General features: G+C 44.7%; 1 protein-coding gene across 1 annotated transcript in view; it reads left to right on the top strand.

Moving 5' to 3' along the window:
* The window catches only part of RAB10 (RAB10, member RAS oncogene family), a 270,755-nt gene that overhangs the window by 144,594 nt on the left and 105,973 nt on the right, over positions 1 to 20,188 (top strand). The window contains exon 2 of the mRNA XM_085613201.1: positions 3,449 to 3,509. Coding sequence (XP_085469327.1) covers positions 3,449 to 3,509 — 61 coding nt within the window. The remainder of the gene's footprint in view (positions 1 to 3,448; positions 3,510 to 20,188) is intronic.

The raw sequence follows: 20,188 nt of genomic DNA, 5'->3' as shown, positions 1-20,188 counted from the left end.
TGCCTTTTTTCAATTTATTTAGCTTTTTAAATCTTTTCTAGATAATTGTTGACTTTCTGAAGTTGTGGGCTTTAACTTGTTGATCGTTCCTGAACTTTTGTCTAAGTTTCAACTGATTTTTGTATCCGATTCTTCTACACTTAGTGTTTATTTGGACTCCCATAGCCCCCATGAGTTCATGCAAAGCTTTCTTATTTTTTGTTTGTAAATCATTCATGCTTGTAATCCGCTTTGCGTTTTGTTTGTTGAGGAGCGGTGTGTAAGTTGTACGGTCGCCTATTGACCTCTTTCTTGAGGTCTTTAACTAGAGTGCTCATTATTTCTGGTAGCTTTTCCAGATTCTGCAATATTTGACTGCATCCACAACCTTCTTGTTTAACCGTTAAAGCCGTATTTGCTTGGGCTCTGTGGATCAGTGAGTTTAAATGTTCCAATTTTGAGTCTAGTCCAGACATCAGGCCAACAACTGTTTGCAATATATTTGTTTGAGTATCCAACTTACCTGCATGCATTATGGCAGCATTTGCCATTGAAATCAGGGCGTGGTTGATCAGTGCAAGATGATTCTCAATTTTTTGAGGTGGGAGACCAGTTTCCACTCCAGTTTTGGGAGAACCAAAGGCCCGAGGCTCATTTACTTGTGAAAGGAAGCTGGAATTTGAAAGATTAGGGCACCATTTGGGTGGGAGGTGTTTACTTGAGGACTCAACTGGCACAAAGGGAGAGACTAAAGGCTCCGATTGAAGCTTTAAAGGAGTTCTGTGTGTGCCCATGTTTCTTGATGCCGAAGGAGAGTCCTCACTGACTCTGGAATTAAAAGGCTGGGAGATTAATTTAACTGATTAAAGTATTCCCCACTATTTCCTGTGTGCTTATTAACTCTGTGGGCTGGTCAGAGTCTGGAAGGGTTTGTAGGTGATCCAGGAGATGTTCTCAAGATTGACTGGGGATTTGGGCTGTAAAACGATGAGTTAGAGCCATTTGAATGTGTAGCTGTTGAGGCTGCCATTGATGCTACTCTTGTTTCTTTTATAGCCTTATTGTTGCTTTTAAAGCATGTTGACATGTTTTTTAGACCAGGCAGTAAAGCATTATTTGGGGCATTTGTGGATGACACCGTTGGCAGGCCAGTTGACTGTTTATTGGCGTACCCCCTTGAGATATGGGAGGAGCCAAGTTTGTCTGTTGGTGTTGGGTACTGCCTATTGGTAGTGCGTTTGTGTTAAGAGAGTTGGTTCCCTCGTCCATGCGGTCCACTTTTGCGGACCCAAAAGTTCGACTTGCTGAGTTGTTAGAGCAGGCTGAGCCTTGATCCGTTGTTATTTCAGGTACACTTTTTTTATTTTTTTTATTTTCCCGCCCCTGTGAAGATGGTTATTTCCGGAGAAAGTGGAACATCTGGTCGAAGTCCTACACTTGGGTCTGCATATTTATAGGCGTCTGCCGATCTAGCAGTACCTTCAACGTGGGGTTTATAGACAATTTTGCCAGATTTGCCAAATTTACGTTCTAAGGTTGTTTAATGAAGGTACGCTCTTATGTCGCTTTTGCAGTTAGTAGTGGTCGTGCTCCTTTTGATACTGTTGCTGTTACCGGTTACAGTAGTGTTGTTTGTAAATGTGGTCTTTTCAATTGAGGTTGTAATTGCTGTTGACAACCCGCCCATTTGCAGCCCCTCCCTGGGAGTTAACCCGGATTTAGCACATCCTCTCCCCAGGGGATATAGTATCTTAGACTTTTGCCGCCTTGTAGTTTTGTGTGGGCGATGGTTGTCTTGGTGCTGAGCCAGACCTGAGTTTCTGGTCTGCATGGTTGGTCTGTACACAAGGCACTTGCGGGGAGGAAGAGGGGGAATATGGTGATGGGCTGGTAGGGTGGAGAGCAGATATGGTACCACCTGCTGGGCCACCAAACAAACTCCCGCTGACTCCGCAGCCTCCGTAACTCACACCTGCCCTCCTGCTCACCCGCACCCCCAGCTAGATGGCTGGGCTGTTGGATTTTCGTTAGCGGGCCTAGGTCTGGGCAGGTGAGCGGGCTGTCCCAATGCTTGTCCAATGCACTCCAAATACGCAAGTTCTCTTCACCCACCACACCTCAACTCTTGGGCGACCTGATGTTCTGATGATGGTCTGGCTATCCGGTGATTACAGCAGTCATTTGAAAGGTGCGCGAAGGGCAAGGAAAGTGTGGCTGTGTTTTAAATAGAGCTACGTCGTGCTGCCACCGTGGGCCGGGGCTGCTTAAGGAATCATGGCGAGCACTCCAGCTGGCACCGCTCCGCCACCCTCGTGCTATCGCACTCAGTCCACTGCTGGACGCACCCCCGTGCAACACCCAGCTCTGGCTAGGGGGTGCGGCAACACCGACTGATAACCGGGGAAAGCCGGGCAGCGGGGGCCTGAACCATGTTGAAGAATGGGGGGTTACGAAGGAAATGACCTTTTGACTCCTCACACCAGGTTGAAGCTTGCGATGAAATACGCTGGAAATGTTGAATAGTGCTTTCGTGGAGGCTGTAGAAGCAAGTAAGGAGCGGTTGAGAAACTGCATTCTCCACGGCAATTCCGATGGGCTCTCAGCGAGCTCCCTGGAAAATCCGAACCAAGTTCAGCTGTGCACAGTAGAATAGTGGTGGTATGCAGTGTTTTTCTTATTCAGAGTAATGGGTTTTGCTGTACAGCTCCACAGAGTCAAGTTTTGATAACGTACCTTTATCGCTTCTCATGTGATTCTGTTAACATCCAATGTTTACCAAAGTTTTTTTCTAAATCTACCTGGTTGGTTGTTAGGATATGAAGGCAGTACCACATGACTGCACAGGTGTGCATATAAATAGTGTTTTAACTTATCCAGTTTTTTCTCACTGCAGTCTCCGTTTTTTTCCAATCGAAAGATCTTTCCTACAGTATCCAGGTAAAGTAGTCCACTGCCACAATTCTAGGCCGAACCATATCGCCTTATTTAATTCTGGAAATGGCCACATAGATTGCAGAAGAGACTACACGCTTTGAGACTGAAGAGTATGTCCGCATTTGATGACTTTCCTTAGTAAGTGCACCACGTGTGCAGGTTTACCGCCTTGATAGGTACGAGCCACAATACGTGAAAATCGACACCAAGTCAACCAAGTATAACTTGCTTACTGCTGTATATAAAAGTAGATTTAACTTCATATCAACACTTTTAGGGATCAAGAAACGTTTCACATGTTCATTTCGTATGCATTCTCGCACAGAAAGAATGTCAACCATGATAAAATGATTTGTCAAGTGATAATCTAAGTTGTTGAATATATGCTGTTCTTGCGGAAATCCTAATCATGGTGTACAGCGGCATGTTTTTTAAATAAAAACGATATTCCTGTGAATACTTTAAAGCCCATCGAAAATGCTGTAATGCGGAACGGTTGCGTTCAGTAAATGAAGAATTGCATTTTCTCTTGTAGGAATTGACTTCAAGATCAAAACGGTTGAGCTACAAGGAAAGAAGATCAAGCTACAGATATGGCAAGTGAAATAATTATCTTTTATTTTGGTTGTGATCTGGATTCGTCAGGGCAGGTAGCAGAACAGTTTGCTTTGTGTAGACTATCTCCTTCGGTCGAATATATCAATGTCCTCCATCAGAGTGAAATGTCCTTAGTAAAAAAGAAAAACAAGTTAGTCTTGCTTCACCTTTTTCTTTGCTGATCTATACAAAATTCTTAAATCTCATTTTGAAATGTTTGTATATTTTCAGTGCAATACCTTTTGAGCATTGAGACATTTGCATGCAATAGAAACGCCTGGAAATAGTTTGAACTAGAGATTTCCCATGTCTAGTGCCTAAAAGGGCAGATTTTGGGGCACTTGAGTCGTGGCCTTTAAGCACAGACAGGACACCGGCCAAATGAATTGTTGTAGTACACAGAAGTTAAAATAGATTTGACCGAACCCTGACCACATCACTTTTCAGGACTGATATTTTTAAAATAAATAAATTGGTTAAGCAAACTTGATAGTGATTTGATAAAAAGGTCCTATCCACTTACTGCCAAAGCATGTTTAATTCTGGTGAGGAGAAGCTCATTGTCTATTGTGGCCGATGCTGTTGAGCATAGACATAGAGAAGATCGGCACTGCTGCCTGGTCCTTGTTCTGGAGCTCTTGCAGCTGGTTTTGGATATCGAACACTTTCTGTGCACCCTTCATGTCCAGACTAGCAATCTGAGAACAGGGATTTTAATTCCACCCATTTCTGTGGATAAACTCCAACTACTGAATTAGTCAACTTCAAGACAAAAGTTATTTGTGAAATCAACCTATAATTGTTACTATTTTTAGCTCTTGAAACGCAAAATGCAGTTTTTGAAAAACACTCTTGTATTCATTAGAGGAACAGCTTCATTGCACTCCTCAGTTTCTGCTCTTGTCCTAATTTACAAGTTCAACCTCTTTGTACCAGGTGGGATCAGTGCAATAAATTGGAACTTTATATGCTAAGACATTTCATCTTTGTTATTTTTCTACCTCTCCTTGGACCATCTGTGGAACTCTGTCAAGCATCTTCTAATAAGGCCTTCAGAGAACTGTTTAGGTTGAATGTAATGGGAGACAATCTAAGAGTCTAATTTCCTTTGAGACCGTCCAGGGACACTGTGGCAAGTAGTAGGTAAACTTTGTGGCATGAATTTGATGGGTCTACTGCCTTAGTTGTTGCCAAGAGATAGTGTCCATTAATGCTGAATCTAGGCAGGAGTCAGAAGTGTAAACTAAGTATGTCCCAGGACTTTGTCACTGCCACCAGAAAATGCACTACCATTATGTCCTGGTAGGAATGGCTAAAGTCTTTGAACCTCAAGCTTGGAGACTTTGGAGAAATTTCTCACTTTCCTGTTCAATTGAATAGCCTTGCTGGTCCCTCCATGGCCCAGGTCCTCCAGCATTACAAGAATGACCCAGTCATGGACAAATAACAAAGTGCCATCATTCGTGGTCAACACTGCCTTGTCTAGTTGCTAAAACCTAATAAAATTTGTAACAGCAAAAAAAAAACAGCATTGGCATAGCCAATAGGTCTCGCCTTTGGGAGCTTATAAGTGTTTAGCTATGCAACAGTTGCATAACTAAATACTTATAAGGTCCCAAAAGCGAGACCTATTGGCTATGCAAAGCGGCCCTGCGGCCGCGAAATTTGAAAGTGATCACGATCACGATCAAACATCAAGGCAGCAGTGAAAGTAATCGCGGTAAAGCTTGGCGCGCGCCCGCCCGCACACTGTAGCTCTATGCTGGCCTGGTAGCACTTTTTGGAGCCCTCTCAATAAGTCTCGCCAGACGAGCGCATGCGCTGGGTCAGGCGAGACCTAATGACTTTGTGCCGTCCAAGTGCTGTATTCCAGACCACAATCTTCCGTTAAGTTGGGGATATGGTTCTTTCGGGGCTAAGGCCTCTGGAATCTTCCTCATGTTTTGTTCAACCCCAATTTTAGGTATTGGGTATATGTAGTTGCACTGCGGGTGGTGATGCCCTAACGTTCAAGCTACTAGTGTTTGTTAGTCCCAAATTAAACCGATTGTTGAAAAAGACTTTGGACCATGGCAAGGAAAAGAACTCTGTATGCAAATATTGACCATTGCTATAAAGTTTAGTCCTTGTCGGTGGTGGAGTGGTAAATTAATCATGATGCTGTTAGTGAGAAAGTGGGTTATCGGTTGGGAAGGGTCCTTCTCAAGTAATTAGTCCTCAATCTTCTGTCTAATGGGAACCAAGCACTTTCTCAGGGTAGCGGGGACCGCGAAGTCCAAGGCTTGCTCAGTGGAAATGGTGTGGGCTAACTTGGTACCCTGGCGCACAACCAACATTCAGTAAATCAAGTCTAGTCAGTGCTTTTACTTTTAAAGGAAAAGTACTTTATTACACACAATATTAAATAAAAAAATAAGTTTGCAAATATAGGCATAATGACCGGTGGAAAGACTTATTGTGACACCTTAACAGTTCCCTCCACTCAGTGAGAGCCCTAAAACCATAATACCTTACACACACTAGAGACCATATAATGGGGTGTAGGTATTAAGAGGCAGGCCCTCTGCATTTGAGGGTAGCAACATATTTTTTTACATTTATTTTTGTTGGCCTTTCATCAGGTATTGTTTGAAGAGCAATAACGTAAATTATGCAATACATACTAATATGTTGCAAAAGTCATACATAAACTCAAGATCTGTTCATTTATGTATGTTAATCATTGGTAACTTTACATAAATCCCTTCTGCTGAGTCATAATTATGAGATTGAGAGTTGACCAATTAAATCTATGAATCCCCTTTCCCTAGAAGAAATCCATTTTAAGGTTGGATAAATCAAGCATGAAATAAAAATAGAGTAACGGGGAAAAAAAGTAGCAATTCCCTAGTTGCTTATGTCGAGTATGCATAATGAAATGTAGCTATGAAACTGGGGCCTTATCTCCAGTTATTGTCAGAAAAGGGAGATAAAGGTAGAGGCGGAAACTGGAATGTCCAAGGCTTTCTATATTGCGAATTGTAAAATGAGGGTCACGTTTATACAGAGTTTAGTCATCTCGCTGTTCAACTTGGTGTAGTTATTATGAGGTCTTTTATCAATTTGTCAAGAGATTTAGCCGGGCCGCAGTGTCCTCTTTCGTGTTTTCTAAAAATGCTACATGTAACTCATTACATTCACTGGCAATCTGATATGTGCGCAGACCACGTGCTCTCATTGGCTGTAAATTGTATGATTTCTTTCTTCAATTGCTTAATTTAGGAACCAGAAGTGGACTTTCAATTTATAGTTGTGATAGTCTGTTTAGCTTGAATGAACAGTAGATCCACAAATCTGGTCCCTTACCTCGTTTAGGGCCACAAGACAGGCTTCTGGTGTTGGGTGGCATTCTTTGCATGTTAGTTGTTTTAAAGATCTCTTGCCAGAAAAGTGTTCCCACATCAGATGGAAAAAGTCTGCCTTTTTGACCTGGCTGCGGGGACATTTCACTGACCCACTCAATGTTATCTCACAGACCAAATAGGGTGATGTGTAGGCACTCACCGCTTGATAGAATTGAATTTGACGCAGCCTAGCCTTGTAGGAGATTTCTTTTTCTCACATTTAATGTAGTGTCGCCACATTAATAAAAGCAGAGGTATGACGCATACCTATGCAACACAAATAAAATCCACATACATATTCATACCCTTCACAGAGAAAGGTGCATTTTGCACTTGACGGCTTGCTCCAGCCACCAGGAGTGGTTTCTCAAGGCCTCACCATGGCCTCTAAATTTTGCAATTTTTGTGGTTCCTGATGTTTGCTCCTCTCTCGCACAGAAGCCGTCTGGGGACTTGACAGGTCTCCTTGGTCCAAGGTCCTCCGCCCCAGGTATCCAAGGTAGTGTGTCCTTTCTGCCTGCACTATCCAGGTCCTACAGCCTCCTTTGACCACTTGCGGAGTGCCTGGGCAAGTCAGATGAGGGGCGTTCTTCTGGATATCACTCTTTTGCAAGGCCAGTCCATATAAGATCCAGGAGTACCCTCCAGAGTCTCCCCAACAAAACAATTCCTTTACTGTCCACCAGTTGTATTTTTTGAGGAGGGGGGTTGGAGGGTGAGTTGAAGGAGTGCCACAGGCCCTTGAGAAAAGTCCTAGCCCCTGGGTGCAAACTAAAAGCCGAAGCCTTTGTAGTGGTGTCGGGAATCTTCCCACCCCCAGCTGGGCTGACCGTGGCTTTACCAAGGTCCAGACTGTTCAACAAAGTCTCTCCCTTGTGTATGCAGGGGATTTAAAGTGTAGGTGGAAAGTTCTAGAAGCTAGGCACCACTGCCCAGTCCTAGGGTAGCACTTCACCCCTTCTTTGCCACAACCCTCCAGCACGGTATTTTGGGACTTTCCAAGATGGCGCTATTAATTTAACTCTTGAAAGACCTTCTCTGCGAGCCTAAGCCTTGCCCCTAACTGCCACAGCTGCCTCCTTGCTTGCCTCCAAAACTTCAAAGGGCATCCCTTCCAGTGGCTGGCTAGTCTCCTTTCTTTCTGTGTGATTGATATTGCCCAGACATGGTGCAGTGTGAAAAATAAATAGCACATGGAGAGTCAGTCCCCACCCTCTCCTCTCTGAAAAGTAGACCGGATTACAGGCTAATGGCCCTATTGAATGGGTGAGGTCTATGATCATCCAGCTGTCAGGCAGGGTAATAAACCTGTACCAGCAGGTTGACTCAAAGGCCTCATTGTGGAGCCATAGGTGCATCCATGTTAGCTGGGGATTAAAATACATCAGTCTCCTTGCAGTTCTTATTCAGGAGCTCACTCAGCATTAAAAAAAATCTGGAACGTCTTTTGCTTGTCACATTCTAATCAGGAGCTGAGTCAGAAAAAAACCAAATATTGACGTGCCAAAAGGAGTTAATTATATGTAGAAATTAATGTCCGATCTGCATTCGGTATCTCGATTTATCATAATATTGGTACATAGGCCTAACTATAACGAAACTGTAGTTTTGTTCAGTTTTCACCCATAGTGTATAATACCGTAAAGCACTTGATGTACATATTTACACTAATATTGCCACTTATAAAGTTTGCACAGGTAAGTAGCAATCCATGAATGGTCCTTTGTGTGACAGTCTAGCTGTGCACAGAAACCAAGCTAAGTTAGATAGTGGTTTCACATGGTCCGCCCACACAGGTGTGCACACGTTCTTGTGAAACAAGCCTAGGGCCTCTTGCCCTAGCTGCGCATCGCCCTACCTTATCTTTAAGGGCAGACTCCCTGGTGGTTAGCACTCCCAATCCATGATACCAGAGCTTACAGAAAGTGAGATCGGTGTAGTGAAACTCATTCATGGCTGACAAACCTAAACCAGAGAGTCTTAACAGCGAGCAATCCAGGTATTAAATTGGGAACAACATATTTCTCACGCTACATGTTTATTTTGGATTTATTTTTGTATTTATTTTGCAATGCAGGCAGGTGTAGAAGCATTTTACACAGTGCTGGCAAAGGTGTAATGAGTTTCAGAACTTTTCAGGTGACCACTCTTTAGTCCGATGGCATTTGTGATATTGTTGCCTTTTGGGCCTCCCTCACAACACTACAGTTCATTTATTTGGCAGTTTTTCTTGAGTTCTATTGACTTTTTTTTTTTAGGTCTGGCACTAGTCGGGACCTTTTAACATTTTTTTATATGTATTATATACACCTTCAGGCTTTCAGCCACCTCTCTTCATCCAGTGTTCTGTTGCTGTTCGGAGGGGGGAATAAAACAAAAAGCTCCCAGAATCCCCTGTCCAATTACAACTCTGCATTAAGCAGCGTTGTGATTGGTCTTAGCTCTGTGGATCGGCGCTTAGACAGGGTCTTGGAGGCTTTGCATGTTCCCAACCAGGCTGTGTAATGCAAATGGTGGGGAGATTGCAAAGAGCGCATGACTGTTTGTGCCGGCCAAACCGCCATGCACACTTTAGAGTGTGCTTTCCCCTCCTCCCTTGCCTCCTGCACTGGCCATCCTGGGCCACCCGCCCTGCACCGTAGCCGGAAGGAAAACTACGATGATGATAACGTTAGTTTTTATTGTTTTAGGTTTCTTTTTTACACTGCTCGCAGAACAGTGGGGAGACGCTCCTCCGCCTTAGTGGAGGAGCAGCCCCTGCGGGCTATTAAGTTCTGCATATGTATGACAGAATTGAGGCGTATGTACGATTATTGCCTGCTAATAAATGCATCAGTTCTTAAGTATCAGTAATTATTTGTGCATAGCATTTAATGCTGCATTTGTTTTCTATATAATTGTTCTGCAGTAGCATAGACTGAGGTTTCCTTTGCAAATTTACTCTGGAAGCTAAATGACTTAACGATGTTCCTGCTTTTCCTAAAGCTGGAGTTCGATTATCCATTACTCTACAGGCAGGTGTTGCTAAGACACAGCGAGGTGGCACACTGTCTTGTAGCTTTATCGTGCGGTGCTCAGATAAATCCTCCAACCAAGACTGCCTCCACACATTTTAGTATCATTGCTTTTCTACATCTATATTCTGTTACTTGGCATTTCTCGGCTGTCCCTTGTCATATTATTGGTGGACCCCAATGAGTGCAGAGAGCTGCAATCATTTTCTTGCCATTCAAGCCGTTTCTCAGCAGACCTTCGGATTGTGCTGCCTAGTTGGCTGTCAGGATTTTGCACAGGATAAAACCTGTATTTAATCTGCACAATCGGTGTGCCTTAAAGACTGGTCAGCTGCACTTAACGACTCTACACACTACTAGTAGTGAAATGCAGATCTCCCCCATGCTCCGGACTAGGTACACCATCACCACTCTCCTTTCTCCACTCTCCCTCTTCACTTGTATTTTCTTCCCTCCTTTTGGCTCCATCTGCTTCCTTTTACCATGTTTCTCTTTCAGCAACCTGTCACCTTCTCATAGGGGGCCAGCCAGACATTTACACTTGGAGGTGATGAGGAGGGGCTAAACTCTATTGTGGGGATTCCTGGCTAACCTCTGCTGGAGTAGCATGCTGTTTTGTGCCTGGTCTTGCAGTGCCAAATGGCCTTGCAGCCTTGCCCCTATATCCGTGTAAAGCCCACATTATAAAATGATGTATGTGTTGATGCATAGCTACACAGTGGGCCTTGGATCCTTCATGCTGCCCTCTCGTGTAGCATTTTTAGGTCGAGCCGATCGGCAGCGCGCATGTGTAAATGCTGCCTTCAGATTCGTTAATAGGCTTGTTAGTCCCTCCTTAGTACGGCCTTGTCTTCATTTGTAACCTCCCATGGCGACTGGCCCCTTTACTTTGGTTGTTACACAGGACCTGTTATTTAGTCTGTAAGCACTATTTACTTGAGTTTCACTTTCTGCAGGCCAGACATGCGCGGCGTCAGCTGAAACCGCTTGTGTTTCTTTAAGCAGCACGGCTGCCCCCATAACAAGGGTGCCTGCTTTGTATTGCTTCAACCCGGCGTTCTCGTGTCTGTTTCACCCCCCAAGCCCCCCCCCCCACTGTAAAATGGAATTAGAAATGATTAGCAAATTGAGTCATGTGAATTCCAGGTAGCACATAATCCTGTGCTAATGGGCTGAAGCTGACAACCGCACATCTGTGTTACATGTCATCTGTACTGAAGCCACCTGACTGGTTGTTTTCAAAAGCCTGTTTAATTAACACCACCATCAATACCACTACCTCCACCAATACGGCCCCCTCCTATGCCGCCTCCCCCTCCAATGCTGCCGCCTCCCCCTCCAATGCTGCCGCCTCCCCCTCCAATGCTGCCGCCTCCCCCTCCAATGCTGCCGCCTCCCCCTCCAATGCTGCCGCCTCCCCCTCCAATGCTGCCGCCTCCCCCTCCAATGCTGCCGCCTCCCCCTCCAATGCTGCCGCCTCCCCCTCCAATGCTGCCGCCTCCCCCTCCAATGCTGCCGCCTCCCCCTCCAATGCTGCCGCCTCCCCCTCCAATGCCGCCGCCTCCCCCTCCAATGCCGCCGCCTCCCCCTCCAATGCCGCCGCCTCCCCCTCCAATGCCGCCGTTCCCCCACCAATAAATGTAAATGTCCAGTATTTGTAAAGTGCGAACAATTGCCCGAGGGTCTCAAGGCACTGGGGGCCGTTGGGAAGATTAAGCGAGCTATTGCCCACAGTCACATGGTGCTGGGCTAATCTGGTGCTGGCGATCGAACCGTGAGCCCCCGGGTTCAGCTGCATAAATAAAAGGCATTGTCATTTACAATGCCAATTGCTCAAACTCGCGTGAATGCCAGACCTATTACATTGCAGATGCTTGTTTAGCTTGCCATAGAGGACTGGCTTCTAAGAAATGCAGATGCCTTTGGTGTCAGATTCCCAAGGTGACCCACGTAGACCGCTGTTGTGTGGGCCTCCTGCAGTTACACTCACTGTTCGGTTCATTAATGATCTCCTTACACCTGTGGCAGGTAACTTCTACTTTTGCACACCAAGGAATAGCAGGATTGGCAATCGAAGAAAACACAGATAAAACCCAATTTTTGTTATTTATGCCATCTTGAAAACTGCAAGAAAACAGAAACAGGAGTGAACCCCTTAGCCCAGCTGAGGCCGGGTAAGTATAGCAGCAAAAAGACAATGTCTCAACTGGTCAATCATGTAAGGGAACCATTAAGTATCAGAATTAATCATATTGCACAGGAAGAGACAAGGGAGACCAAGGAGAGGGTGAAGGGTTATTTGTAGATAGAAGCACAAAATACAACTAAATTACAGTAACCATAACAACCATATGTGCACTGGGGGTGTCGTGGTGAGTGAACGGCGCAGTGACACAAGTGTGTAGGAAACATGGGGCGGCGAAGGGCAATTAAACAATGGGGGTCAAACAAGGTATTTACAAGATATTTACAATTACAAACATAAATTCATTATTTGGGAATGACCCTTCTCAATGCCGCAAATGGCGTTGTAGAGTCGACGGCGTTTCGACCTCTTTAGCTTGAGGTCATCATCAGGACTATGGTTACACGATTCCTAAGGTACTTCTATAGGAACAGGAGGGAAAGTAATAGGTCGTGGGACCCAGCGAAGTAGATTGCAGCATAGTAGACCGTGGGAGAATGGATAGAAAGTTACCTGGCAACTAAAGGAGCCCGTTAATTTTCTTTTCAGAGCGCCGCCAAATACAACGCACGCTCTAGCTCCTCACAGGTGCCTGAACCATCACTAACTGGTAAGATCGTGACGCCGCTCTCCCTCTGTTTTATGCTCTTCTTGGCCTCAGTTTATAGATAATTTGCCCTGTTCACTTCCTTCCATGTCCAGATACGCACCACAGTAACCCAACTACTGTTTCTCTGATGCCACAGCGCCCCTGTGATTGACTTACCTTTGTCTTTTCTACCCTCCCTTCCTTGTCACCAGGTAACTTTCTACCCATTCTCCCACGGTCTACTATGCTGCAATCTACTTCTCTGGGTCCCACCACCAATTACTTTCCCTCCTTTTCCTCCTGTTCCTATAAAAGTACCTTATGAATCGTGTAACCATAGTCCTGATGATGACCTCAAGCTAAAGAGGTCGAAACGTCGTCGACTGTACAGCGCCATTTGCAGCATTGAGAAGGGTCATTCACAAATAATGAATTTGTTTGTAATTGTAAATACCTTGTTTGACCCCCATTGTTTAATTGCCCTTCGCTGCCCACGTTGTTTCCTACACACTTGTCACTGCGCCGTTCACTCACCACGAGACCCCCAGTGCACATATGGGCTTTATGGTTACTGTAATTTAATTGTATTTTGTGCTTCTATCTACAAATAACAACCCTTCACGCTCTCCTTGGTCTCCCTTGTCCCTTCCTGTGCAATATGATTAATTCTGATACTTAGTGGTTCCCATACATGATTGACCAGTTGAGACATTGTCTTTTTGCTGCTGTACTTACCTGGTCTCAGCTGGGCTAACTGGTTCACTCCTGTTTCTGTTTTCTTACGATTGAGCAATCGCTGGATTGCGAGAGTGTTTTTTGATTATACTGCACATTAATTTTTGTGTTTACATAATGTGCAACTAATCTGCATACTATGTCCTCCAGGGAGACCCCCTCTTACTCGGATGACTATATCCAGAATATTCTTAGTGGACCCTCTTTAGTATCATATACCTCGACCTCCCCCCTCCCTTCAGCACCCAATAACTCCAGGATATTGCTCGAAAAGCTAGAAAATCTCAAGAAAAAACAAATTCGTACTAACCTGCATGCTCGCATGCTCACTGAGTACCTCAAATCTGACACTATACCACTAGGATTACAAATCCGTAACGTTCCTGCCATTTTCACGCAGGACCCCAAATTCCGTTCTGGCTTCAGTTATCTGGCCACTACCTGCTCCAGGCACTGGATGGTGCTCTGCATTGACACGGCCGTAGAACACAGTAGAAAAGAATTAGAGGAGATAGCTGAACTTGAAAAACTTATCTTAGCCGACACCACCATCACTGATGCCAAAGGTCTCCTAGATAGAGTAAACGCTACCATTACTACCTTTCACACCTTCGAACAGAACAAGAAAATAAATAAAATTCAGAAAGACATTAAGAATTACAATAGAAACCAAACATACCCATACCTACTTGACACATTCTAAAATACACCCTACCAGCCACCTAGAATGAAGAACTGGGGTAGATATTGCAACAACCAGGTAATCACGTTTTCGGATTCATCTAACACCTCTGTTGAGTACTCGGACAGCGGGGAGGGCACAAGCTCAGGCCCACTTAGACCTCCTCCACCACCCCGACTCCTACCGACTGGTTTTTTTTAGGAGCGGATCGCGGTCGCGGCCGCAGGAGACAGAACTACCAGTATCAATACGCAGGCGAAAGACACTCTCCAAGTTCTACCAATGGGAACCCCAGCAATAACAAACGTGCTACATAAGAAACAAACCGACATTCTTACCTCCCTTGTCTGTAACACTGCGTATGACGCTTCCCTCACAAACTCCAGCCTTTCTATTTCTACCGATATCGGGTTCCCCGAACCATCTACAAGTCTCGTTGTCACACTGCACAATGCTCCCCCACCACTCCATCTGTCACTGACACAATCATACCCATATTTAATTTAACCATTCCTTATCCTCGGACGAAATCTCCCTACTCAGCAAGGGCCTTTCCTTTGTCCCCACTGCACGTAGCGATTTTTTCAAACTCCAAGAAGACTTACTCCTGTTTTTCAGACGTATCCGTCTAAAACAATTTTTTTCAGATAAACCTGAAACTAACAGGCATTTTGAGACACAATTCAAACCTGCCTCCACCTTTTTGCCACCCTCTTCAATGATACCACATGAGATTTTAACCTTTGAGAAGCTTGTGCTACATGAAATCAAACAATTACAACAACCTGAATTTGTACCCTATAATTTACCACTCACTGAAAAATTGGCTATCAGCAGTTTGAGCGACAACCAAAATATAATTATCAAACCTGCCGATAAGGGCGGGGGCATAGTGGTGATGGACCATGACAAGTATGACATCGAGATTCTTCGCCAGCTCAGCAACACCACACACAACCGCAAGCTTAACTCTAACCCACTCGTTGCCATTCAAAATAAAATCTCCGTTATCACCTCTTGGGCACTTCACCATGGCATCATCCATAAGAAAGAACACGCTTTCCTCAACAACCCACATCCTAGAACACCTGTGATCTACACCTTACCCAAAATTCATAATAACCCTTCTACACCACCAGGCCGACCTATAGTGTCCGGGTATAGTTCTGTCCTGGAACCATTGGGTAAATATATTGATTCCACCCTCAAGGTCTTTGTCCCACTTACTGACACTTTTGTCAAAGACAGCACCCACCTTATCAATATCGTTGAGGACCTCCCGTTTAACTCTGAGACAGACCTCATGGCAAGCCTGGATATTGAATCTTTGTATACCAACATCCCTCAGACGGACGGACTTAAGGTAATGGAACATTTACTGAACACACGACCAAGGCCTACACGCATTCCCGATGACTTCATAACTCAACTTACATATCGCCTTGACCAATAACTACTTCTTGTACAAAGACGCATGCTACCTCCAGATTAAAGGAGTCTCCATGGGCGCCTGCTTCACCCCAAATGTTGCTGTTCTCTATGTCCACCATTTGGAATGGACACGCATCTTGTCGATCCAAAACCCCTTCCTTAATAACATCACCCTATGGTGCAGGTACCTAGGCGACATCCTCTTACTGTGGCAAGGAACCCAAGATGTCTTGATCTCCTTTGTCACTTGGCTCAACAATGCTCAGCCCCACCTTACCTTCACCTCTGACATTCGAAAAAATGATCTCCCATTCTTGGACCTCACTCTACACGTAGAGGAAGGCAATATTGGCACAACCCTGTACCGCAAACCCACTGAACGAAATACCCTCCTTCTGTACTCTAGCTATCATCCCCGTGGCCTACATGATGGACTACCGTTTGGGCAATTCCTCCGTATCCGGCGTAATTGCAAATGGCGCAAGGATTATTTCCGGGAGGCATCTATCCTTTTGGAAAAATTGACCAACAGAGGGTACCCAAAACGTCTGGTTAAAAGAGCTCTCAAACGTGCGTGGTATAGTCACAGGGAGGTCATCCTGGCACCGTCCATTAAACACAACACATGCATTCTTTTTGTCTCAACCTATAGTCCTTTCAGGAACAGGGATGGGAATATCATTTTTTTTTTTAAACTGGACATTGCTCCGCACCTTTCCACACTTTTCAGATCCCCCCATTACTATCATACAAAAGGGGCGACAACCTTTCGGACAAATTGGTTCATGCCATTGCATGGCCCTCTAAGGAAAGACATATCAGTAACAACCATGTGGGTCCTTCCACCCATAATAGACATTACAGTTTTGGCATTTAAAATGGCCTGTGACCTTACAAATAACACCTAAGTCTTTGTCACCACAGATCGCACATACCAACTCAAACAATTTTCCAACTGTTTGTACCAACAATGTTATTTGTGCGATCCGTTGCTCTTGTAATTTACTTTACATAGGTGAGACTACACAAATGGTTAAGCAACGCATCTCACAATACAAGAGCTGCGTTAGATGCAATGTTACTACCGCACCACTGGTAGCACATTATAAAGAACACAATCATTCTGAGACAGACATGACATGTCATAGACCGCCCACTACTACCCATTCGTGGCGGAAACATTCAACTTCTACTAAACAAATGTAAATGTAGATGGATCACACGCTGTAATTCTGGGTCACATGGTCTGAATTCACTTGATGAGTGGAAAACAGTTATTATCAACACATAGGAGCTTCCTTCTACCTTCAACTGGCTTAGCATTATATGCCCGTAGTTACTCTGTTTCAGTACTTGATCATCTTTCCACCTATTGCTGATCGAACGACCTATGCTAACCTTCTATGATTGTTTTGACAAAAGATTTTTTCCTTGATCGCAATTGTCAGCCTTCCTTGGCCTCTGTGGTTCTCCACTTGTAAACCCCAGTATTTGCTTTATCGGGCTTTATAGCAACCACCTTACACTGATTGTACAGCTTTACCCTTATTGTCCCAAATCAATGTTTACTTTTCAACAATCTGACTTCGAATCCTTAGTTTTTGTTTAATTCTCTTCCAAGTGATGTATACAATTCTTGAACCGTTCTTTCACGTTTCTCATTTTTCATGTTTTTTTCCTCTTGAATGTCTGATATAATTCTTACGTGTTTTCATATTTGTCTCATGCTTATTCTTGTGAATGTACAATTTACAGCTTGATTCATTGTAATTCGAGTATTTCAAATGTCCCAAACTTTAATTGTATATTTCTTTCTACCGATCACGGTGCCTACCGTCGGCCACCTTTCTAAGTGCCGCTCTCACCCTACCTATCCCCCCGGGGCACTTGCATCGCCATTTCACGCTCTAGTCCTGCTCTAATGCACGGACTTGACCCGCCCATAATCACCTCACGTGACCCTGCCAGTAACAACTGAACCCGGCATTGGCGCGCAGTACGCCCGAGACGCTTCACTCGTTCAATCGGCCTCTCACCACCGGACTGATCTCGGTTTCCTCGTCCTGGACTGTCGCAACCTCTTCCACAGCCGGACTCAAATCTAATTACCCCCGAACCAATGCTTCTGGTAAGCTCCTTACTCCTTGTTGTCCCGTTCCCAGTTGTCCGACCAATCGCTCCTTGACTACTTTAACCCCCCCGACCCCACATACACCCCCGCCACCCCGGCAACTAACAGAGCCCACTCATTTTCTTTTCAGAGCGCCGCCAAATACGACGCACGCTCTAGCTCCTCACAGGTGCCTGAACCATCACTAACTGGTAAGATCGTGACGCCGCTCTCCCTCCGTTTCTTGGCCTGTTTTATAGATAATTCGTACTGTTCACTTCCTTCCATGTCCAGATACGCACCACAGTAACCCGACTACTGTTTCTCTGACGCCACAGCGCCCCCGTGATTGACTTACCTTGGACTTTTCTACCCTCCCTTCCTTGTCACCAGGTAACTTTCTATCCATTCTCCCACGGTCTACTATGCTGCAATCTACTTCTCTGGGTCCCACGACCAATTACTTTCCCTCCTTTTCCTTCTGTTCCGATAGAAGTACCTTATGAATCGTGTAACCATAGTCCTGATGATGACCTCAAGCTAAAGAGGTCGAAACGCCGTCGACTCTACGCCATTTGTGGCATTGAGAAGGGTCATTCCCAAATAATGAATTTATGTTTGTAATTGTAAATATCTTGTAAATACCTTGTTTGACCCCCATTGTTTAATTGCCCCTCGCCGCCCCACGTTGTTTCCTACACACTTGTGTCACTGTGCCGTTCACTCACCACGACACCCCCAGTGCACATATGGTTGTTATGGTTACTGTAATTTAGTTGTATTTTGTGCTTCTATCTACAAATAACAACCCTTCACCCTCTCCTTGGTCTCCCTTGTCTCTTCCTGTGCAATATGATTAATTCTGATACTTAATGGTTCCCTTACATGATTGACCAGTTGACATTGTCTTTTTGCTGCTATCTTGAAAACTGCAGCTAACCTGAGAATCTGGGCTTGACGCACAAAGGACCAGTTTGTGCTGACTGGGTATTTATTGCATGTCCGTCTGACTTGGTAGACCTATTGGTCTGAGTCTTTGAAGGAGCCATATATATTTAGTGTTCGCTTTGTTTCAATGTATACGTTTTGGGGTAATGGTGAGTATGGAGATGGTGTCTTACATCTACCGGTGTGAATTTCCGGAGGAACTACTGTGTTCACCCAAGGGGAGCATCTAAGTTTTGAACGTGAGGAGGGCTCACGTGTGGGTGCAGCGCTATCCTTGGCGGTTGAGTATGTCAGAAGCTTTGAATGATTTATTTTCTGATCCGCATGTCTGGGCTTGCTCTTTTCTCTCAATTCTCTACATCAACAGAAACCAGAATACCTCAATCTGCAGTACTATTGGGCACAGGAAAGTTTACCTTCACAGATCCACCTTCCCATGCTCTTCCTCTTGTCCTGCACTCTGTTATTTGTTTCTGAACTTGTTGACATAATTATTTCATCTTTACTAATCCATTACTATGGGTTCATTTTCATTACTATGGGTTCATTTTATCTTACAGCCTGTAGCTCCCTCACGTCCTTCATCCATTTTTCTTCCTTAGCATCTCTACCTGTTCTTTCTCCTTTTCCTTAAGCTCTGCATCCAGCTCCCTCCCACCCCACATCCTATCCAGCCTGCCATAATCGCGTCCTTTTCTAATTTCTCCAACTTTGAACTTGTACTAGCACGTTCATATTTGTGTGGCCCGCCATTGTCTTCTCTGCCACTTTCCGTATGGGACACATTGCTTGCCGCACAATTTCCATTTGCTTTGAAGTCCGCCGAACTCGTCTTTTCCATCTCCCTGGGGTCCCTATTACTCTCCTCCCTCCTCTTGACCAAATTCCCTTCTCGGTCTCCTTCCCTTGCGCTTATCAGCGTGGGAGGCCACCTGCAATTGACTGCGCAAGATACCAGCAATAAAAAAAAAAATGCAAGCAACCTTGTCTCAAAAATAGCTAAAGGTTTAGAAGAAAAGGTCATCGATGTCATGAATCCACCCCTGGCAGAAATCTAAAATGCAATTTTCATCGGCAACAATTGCTCTGGAAATGTTGATTAAATAAGGTACAGAACAGCCCACTCCTAAGAGATTTTCATTTGTTAAAAAGCCCAGAAAGGGCCGCTTACCTGGCTGGACCCTTGTTTTCAAATCGAAACCAAGAAATTCTGGAATTGGGTTATCTTGTTCTGCTGGCAGAAGACCTGAAAAATATTTATGCCTACAGTGGTGACACGTGAGCCACACATCTGAGGTTCCACCCAGTAGTCATTCTTCGTTGTTACAAATCTTAATTGCAACTTCAGCACTATTTCCAGAGTGTGGTTTGTTGCATGACTTTCCAGGGGTCTTTTTAATTCTTTAGGGTCTGGTTGACCATGGCCAATAGCAGGACCTAGGTGTCCACCGTTGGTGGCTAATGTCTCCCTTGAGGATCCGATTTGAGGGGCACACAGTTGTAGTCTGCCTACATGTATGACTCGCCTGTTGCAAGGCCTTCCTTGCGTTTTCCTGCTGCTACTTCCCTGAGGCAGTGTATATAACCTAGTCTATTACTCT

This window comes from Triturus cristatus, chromosome 6 (assembly GCF_964204655.1).
Source record: "Triturus cristatus chromosome 6, aTriCri1.1, whole genome shotgun sequence".
NCBI classification, from domain to species: domain Eukaryota; kingdom Metazoa; phylum Chordata; class Amphibia; order Caudata; family Salamandridae; genus Triturus; species Triturus cristatus.
Note: the sequence above shows the minus strand (reverse complement) of the source record. Positions and strands in the feature narration are given on the sequence as shown.